General features: G+C 40.1%; 1 protein-coding gene across 1 annotated transcript; it reads left to right on the top strand.

Annotated features, from left to right (window-relative positions):
- Positions 1–903: 903 nt before the first annotated feature.
- Positions 904–4,462, top strand: pou4f2 (POU class 4 homeobox 2). The gene is made up of 2 exons (XM_067441361.1): positions 904–1,779; positions 2,082–4,462. Exons 1-2 carry the CDS (start codon positions 1,561–1,563, stop codon positions 3,018–3,020), a joined length of 1,158 nt encoding a protein of 385 aa, XP_067297462.1. The 5' UTR covers positions 904–1,560; the 3' UTR covers positions 3,021–4,462.
- The last annotated feature ends 3,312 nt before the right edge of the window (positions 4,463–7,774 follow it).

The raw sequence follows: 7,774 nt of genomic DNA, 5'->3' as shown, positions 1-7,774 counted from the left end.
TGATTAAAGGTTTTTAATTAAATCACTGATGAAGTAGTCTAATTAGAACGAAGATATGATAATAGCCCGCTGCGACGAGTATATAATTGTATTGGGTTTGCAATTAAATCCTAAAGAGTTGTAAAAAATCCGCTTTTCAGTGTCATTAATGAAATACTTCACATTCTGTTGAGACATCAAATTCCTAATGCTCCCTCAATGGTAGCTAACTCAGATGGCTTTCCTATCTATGATTTCAATAACCGGGAAAACTAATAAATTCATCAACGTTATATTTTCCAAATAAAATCAAAGCAGGTTAATTAGTGAACTGTCCTCGAACAAAAATACAAATGAAATTTAAATTCAATATTTCTAAATCCGACTGGACATAATTTGTTTAATGCGTGTGGGTATATCAAATTACCTCGCTATAATGGAATGATAGTCGTGCGTTTTACTTTGATTTATTTCGCCCAATAGGGACAGCAGATGATGGGGCTGTCTGTGGTGATTTCTTCATATCCATCCCCGTTTCTCTGAGACAAAGCTTCTAGTTGCGTTTTAAATAGCACATCATCTTTCTAATATATCCAGCTATCATAGTGAAAGTTCAGTATGTCACAGGATAATCACACGTGCAAGTCTGTGCAACATAAACGAATAACATGCATTTTGTAAATATACTTTCTTCGTATTATTGTGCAGCCTAGCTAACACTGAAATATAAAAAAATTCAATGTTAGAATACAACTCTGTGTTGACTTTTATTCGTTTAACCATCGTGGTTTCCTCAATAACTTTGTTGAAGTATCATACAATACCAGCTGCAGTCATTGCAACTGCCCATGCGCAGAGTCCCCAGCGGCGCTGTGGCTAATGAAGAATAATAAATCATGAAAGGTTTTTCAGGTACAGCCGAGAGAGTGTGTAGAGGAGAGGGAGTGAGAGAATGGGCGAGCAAGGGAGAAAGAGAGAGAGAGAGAGACGCAGCCTGCCCTTCGCCTTGGAGCACAGACAGATCGAGTCCCCGCAGCATTGAATGTAGTCGACTGTCACCTTTATCCCATAATCTAATTCAACACGAATCGGGATAAAGCTTTACGAGCGATATTGTTTTTTATTTTATTTTTAAGCAACGTCGTTTTGGAGATTTGTGCGAAGAGAAGAGAGAGGAAACTTTTTGCACTCGTTTTAAAAGCGTGCGCAAAGACAAACTCACCAAAGACATCAGATTCCGCCGTGACAAATGTGCGATATTTTGTAGGGGCGGAGGAAAATTCGGTGGAGCGTTTTGAAAAGAGTTGGCGTGATCTTTGAAGGAGTTTACCGACAGGTTGCATGGCTTACTGGTGCTCGCGACACATCTCAAGGCACGGCACGCGACGGAGCGACCAATACTGAGAGCGTTAGGCAGTGCTAGATGAGCTATCTAGAGACTTGGTGCATCATCCTCTTCACGTTCGTTGCAGCGCCAGAGACTTGAGACTTCCGCGCAGCGACTGGGCTTGAACTCCAGTCGAAGAAGAAGGCGGAGTCTTAACTTATTAAAAAGGAACTCGCCAAGGCTCGGTCGCAAATATGATGATGATGTCTCTGAACAGCAAGCAGGCATTCGCCATGCCCCACACCAGTTTGGCCGAGGCAAAATACTCCAGTTTGCATTCCTCGTCCTCTTCCACTTTGACTTCCAACGCGCCCTCGTCCTCCTGCTCGTCGTCCAGACACAGCAGCACGATCAGCAGCAGCGGCATCGGCAGCTCGGAGGCGATGCGTCGAGCATGTCTCCCAACCCCACCGGTACGTATTCTGCATAATCACCGCTTAAAGGCACATTTTGACAGCCCACTTTTTCTGCTTGATGTTTTTTTCATGCCTGCACAGCAAATCACCCAACACCTCCATTTTTCCCTCCCAACTTATGTATTCAGCCGGGTTTGCCTTTCGTATTAATTTTTATGACCTGGGATGTTGCATGTGTCTTGTTTTGTGTGTTCTTTTTTAGGATTTCTTTTTTTACATGCTGGAAATGTTTTAAAAGCACGGAGTGGAGCGCGAATTCCCTGCTGACAGTTATGTGTGCATTCTATTTGCAATTGCAGAGCAATATATTCGGCGGATTGGATGAGAGTTTGTTGGCCCGCGCGGAAGCTCTGGCGGCGGTGGATATAGTCTCGCAGACCAAAAGCCATCATCACCCACCTCATCACAGCCCCTTCAAGCCGGACGCAACCTACCACACCATGAACACGCTTCCGTGCACCTCCTCGTCTTCCTCGTCGTCGTCCGTGCCCATCTCGCACCCGTCAGCTCTCGGGAGCCATCACCACCACCACCATCATCACCACCATCACCAGCCGCATCAGGCGCTGGAGGGCGACCTGCTGGATCACATCACCCCGGGACTGGCACTTGCTGGAGCCATGGCCGGGCCAGACGGCTCGGTGGTCTCCACGCCTGCGCACCCTGCCCACATGGCAGGCATGAACCACATGCACCAAGCTGCCATCAACATGGCTCACGCCCATGGGCTGCCATCCCACATGGGCTGCATGAGCGACGTGGATGCAGATCCCAGGGACTTGGAGGCATTCGCTGAGCGCTTTAAACAGCGTCGGATCAAACTCGGCGTGACCCAAGCGGATGTAGGGTCAGCGCTGGCCAACCTGAAGATTCCTGGCGTAGGCTCTTTAAGCCAGAGTACCATCTGCCGGTTTGAATCTCTCACGTTGTCCCACAACAACATGATCGCCCTGAAGCCCATCCTGCAAGCCTGGCTGGAGGAGGCAGAAAAGTCGCACCGGGAGAAACTGAACAAACCCGAGCTCTTCAACGGGGCCGAGAAGAAGAGGAAGCGAACCTCCATCGCGGCCCCCGAGAAAAGGTCCCTCGAAGCCTATTTTGCTATTCAGCCGCGTCCGTCCTCAGAGAAAATCGCAGCAATCGCAGAGAAGCTGGACCTCAAAAAGAACGTAGTGCGGGTTTGGTTTTGCAACCAGAGGCAGAAACAAAAACGCATGAAATACTCGGCCTGCGTCTAGCTCGAGCAGAAGACCACCACGACGTGTCGAGAGACTCCTAAAACTGTGTAGAGACGATTTGTAAAATATTTCTTATCTCACACCTTTTTCAATCATCAATAACTTGTGCATTGAGCCAGAATTTCATGACATTCAAAAAGAGACATTTGAAAAATACCAAATCACTGTCACGTATTACGCAAAGGGGATGTGGAATCATTTAAAGGATCGTTTGACTGATCAAGTAAGACCATTCGTTTTTCCTCACTTATTCTAGCACACTTTCTATATCAGAGGAGCAAGACTCTTTAAGCCTCAATCAGACAGAATAACATATTTTAGTCATTTACCAGAAAGTGTTCTGTATCAAGCTAACACACAACACCAGTAATTATAAACTAAGGGGGGAAAACTTCAGGTCAAAAGGGTGACAGTGTCTTGTCAATGTTTTTCGTTTAAAATAATCATTTCTTTCTCAGCATGTCACGCTTCGATCTGGTGTTACTTCAGGGTTCATTAGAAAAAAGAAAAAAGGACTTCACGAATTCCACAAGCGATTCTGCAACATTATTAGATAATAAGTAACCAAAACAGCTCCTTGTAAATTATTGATTTAGCTGTTACATGCATAATTTTGTCTGTCGTCTTCTTAATTCCACTTATGTGATTTTAATAATGATAAGCCTAGCCTACAATTAGGCAATGGCTGATGAGAATATCCATATATTTTTTCTTGTGAAGGCATATGGATTTAGGACGTACATTTGCTATAACTGACCTCCTAGTTATTCAAATAGGATATACTGAACACGAGGTGAGGTACAATTGTTTTTAGTAATGGGATTTGTTCAGCCAAATATCTGTTGCAATACGCCTGCGCTCTGGCTCTGTTTCTTATGAACTATTTATCATGTGAGGTAATGTTTACTTCATTACATATTTATTGGGATTCCCTCCACGTTTTTGCTTGAGAAAATCATATTGAGACAACAAGGAAAACGTGGCCCTCTGCAAATGGGGAAACTGCTTGAAACAGGCCACTTTTATTTTCTTCTTTCATTGTTTCGAGAAGGCACAATCGAGAGATATATGAGAACATTTTCTTTGAAATTATTATTTTCATGTATGTTATCTGCTTATTTATTTGTATAAATATACGCGTATAATTATGGAGTCGTTGCTTGTTAAATTCACCATGTTTAGTAATGTTTTCTTAATGAAAAAGATGAGTTCCATGGAAGCATTCACGTAAAATGTAAATATCTCATTTGGACATACACATAAATATCCGTACAGGTATTTGCTGTATTGCTGTTTTAGCTGCGGTAACTGTAATGTCTGTTGCTTTAGGTTTAATTGTCGGATCAATTCATTCATTTATTACATCAATGTATATTTAAGTTACTATTTGATAATTGAATTGAACTATGTGTTTCATTAAAGAACAAAATTTTAACATTTTATGCAACGTTCTCAATGGGTTCATTTATATTCAAAGGCCTAAACAGAGAAAATCAGTGTAGCCTACACATTTCATCGACTATGTTATGAATAATATGTAAATGTTTGCACTCGCTCATTGTGTGGATTACACGTGTCTTTAACACCAATTTGCATTTTTTCTTATTTCTGTTGCAAGACACAAATGTGCTCTCAGATTAGTTTAGTGTCTTGCTGTTTGCTTTAAAAAGACGTCTTGACATCTTGAGCTGTAGAGCTACGCTTGGTGTTTTCACGAACGACTTACTGCTGCTAGCATTCACAAGCCTTAGAAGCCTACCTGAGAGCAAATGCTAATATTCTATTAGAGTCTAATCATGAAGTCTATAGAGATCTGGGGAGGTCCCTCGAGCACAGCGCTGCCAGATGTCAGGCCGCCAGAAAAACACCTCGCCTGCCAACGTGCCGGCCTCCATTTAAATCCACAGTCGATGGTTCTCGTTCTTCTGCCGACACAGGCAGCCCTTTGAAGACTGACTCGGTTCACTGTTAGGCTGTACGAAAAAGAAAAAGAAAAAAAGAAAAAAAGAAAAAAGAGACGGGAGTGTCATCTCAGTAGCGCCGCTCATGTCATGGCATTCTAGGCGTACCGATTGCTTTCAGCACCACGGACAGCCGCCTCAATAGAGGAGCTCTCGCCATTGATGTTTCCTGCCGATTTCAAAGGGATTTAACAGATGACGAATGCAATTTGCATTTCGTTTTGTTCTTCCACAAAACACGAACGTAATATATTTTAGCGGACTTTTATTTTTATTTTTTTCTTCTTCATTTTTTAAATAATATTTTTGAACGCATTTTGGAACATGAACACGTAGAAGTTCCAAAATATTATGGCTATTTTTTTAACTACTGGGAAAAATATCAATTAAAAAATGTAACTTTGCCATTTTTGCTCAAACCTCGATAATGTCACGTAGACTGCCATGGAGTGCTTTCCCAAAACATTTGATTGAATCCGCAACTTATTGTCGTGTAAAAGTGTGAAGCCTTATAACAATCATATCATTGTTCGATGTGGTGCCATGGGTGATTTTTAGAAGCACCAGAAAGTTCTCATCAATTCTAACCTGCTCCAAAGGAGGAAATCAGTTCTCCTAACGAGCTGATCACTTAACACGATAATATGAACGAATTATTAAATCACACATGGAACTAAGAAAATCTGATAATTACTAGCGCTGTAAGTAATCATTAAGTGCAGCTGTTAATTACAGTCGGTCGTGGGGGGGCTCGTCGGGAATGGAAATGAATCTCGTTGCTCGACACTTATGGACGAAACGTATATCCCTAGCGAGCTATACTCAACTTTCAGAAAGGTGCGAAAAATATCGATCGGTTTTTATTTATTTTTTAAGCCAAATCAGTCATGGGGAAACAGAGGTAGAGTAAAATATAGAGTCATTCAATACACACACGGGTGCGCCTAAATGTATATTTTCGAGAAAATTAAATGTGTCATTATATCCTACCTTCCTTTAATAGACTGATCCAAGAGCGGGGGCACTGACCTGTTAGCGGTGTCGCATACATGTGATTCTCATGCTTTAAAAATTTTAAAAACACGGTGGTCACACTCAAAAAACCAAAGGGCAGCGCTGTTTTCCTTTGTTATAATTAGGTCTTCTGTTTTCTTTCTCTTTCCCCTGAACATTTCCCCCCCTTTCATAGGGATAGTGATGAAATTTTAATGAAGCCAGGGACTGTCGGTGCTCCGCCTGGGGACCTACGAATAGAATATTTTAACTGTACATTTACCCCAAGTGTCTGCCATCAAAGCACGTTAAGACAAACCACAGGCCTCTGACGTGTTGGAGCCCCTTATTTAGTACTTAGACATTTATTGTAGGCTATTGTCACTGATGCCCATTGCATTTGGATTTATTTTTTCAAGGGCGGTGGGAGATTATTGGTATAATTCTAAGAATTTCGTTCGTTCAACAGGGGCAAATCTATGGAATTGCATTTTAAGTGTGGATAAACGCCCCCAAATTTTTCAAAGAGGAGTAATAATCGTGAAACACCTTCAACAAAACAAATCACATTTGAACGAATAAGTTCACTAGGTCTGGAACTCTTCTCACACACACTCGTGCCAAAGGCAATATACAGTTACGCATACTTGATTACATGGGGAAACCAATAAATGATATGGATAATAAGCAAAACACGAATATATAATTATAAAACGATAGTTCAAACATTTGAAATTATTAACAAATAATATGGCCCCACTTTATATTAGGTGTCTTTAACTGCTATGTAGCCTACTAACATTTAAATGAATCATTCATGCACATTGTCTACATGTTTTTACATTGTACTTATATTAAAAAAGACCTGCATGTATTACATCTGTAATTACTTTCTTTTATTACATCTATAATTGCACTGTTGACCTTTCCATTACACCTTAACCCACCCTTAAACCTACCCATACCATTAAACCTGTCCATAACCTTACCCGTTAACAGCAAATGTGTTTTGCAATACAACATGAGCAGACTAAGTACACTGTACTTATCTTTTTGATTTAAGTAAATAGTAGTTAAAGACAACTAATATAAAGTGTGACCAATATTATTTGCGTAAAAATGAAAAATAACAACAATATAATTTTTATTTTATTTTTATAAATAACAGTTGTAGGGGTAATTTAAAACAAAATTAGTTTTAGTGCAGGTCTATTTCGTCTACTAATAGTTTAACTTTAACTACTAATATTTAGCTTACCTGCTATCACAATTATTATCAGTGTGGTCTGAATTATTTCAAGACTTGCAGAAGTTAAGTTTTTACCTGTCTTTACCATTATGGAGCGTATTGTATTTTAACACATACTAAACAATAAAAAGATGCCCAAATAAATATTTAAGTACCCAAACCATTGCAGCAAATGATTGTAAAAATATACATTTCTAAAATTAACGAAATGTGATACGCGCCATTGGACACAGCATTCGCCTGAGGGTTTGTCTGAAATTGAACTATTGTATAAAATATGAATCTAATTCAAAGTATCATACAACTCAATAACCTTCAGCTGGTAGATTTTGGGTTAAATTTATCAAATAAATAAATAAATAAACAAACATACAAAGATTTAATTATTAAAAAGAGAATTTTTTCTTTCAGTAGGTCAGTTTTCTGAAGCTTATGGTAGACAAATAAATGCACACAACAATTGCACACCATTCTTACTTTAAGCAAAATCAGTTCACCATCCTTACGCTGTAAGTACAGATTGTGGCATATACTGTTGAAATTTGTGTCTT

Source organism: Pseudorasbora parva, chromosome 4 (assembly GCF_024679245.1).
Source record: "Pseudorasbora parva isolate DD20220531a chromosome 4, ASM2467924v1, whole genome shotgun sequence".
NCBI classification, from domain to species: domain Eukaryota; kingdom Metazoa; phylum Chordata; class Actinopteri; order Cypriniformes; family Gobionidae; genus Pseudorasbora; species Pseudorasbora parva.
Note: the sequence above shows the minus strand (reverse complement) of the source record. Positions and strands in the feature narration are given on the sequence as shown.

Bases quoted from the DNA above. Each gene is read 5' to 3' on its own strand.
- pou4f2 (XM_067441361.1), top strand. From the start codon at position 1,561: ATGATGATGATGTCTCTGAACAGCAAGCAGGCATTCGCCATGCCCCAC. The intron at 1,780-2,081 runs GTACGTATTCTG...TTGCAATTGCAG, and splicing joins CATGTCTCCCAACCCCACCG to AGCAATATATTCGGCGGATT.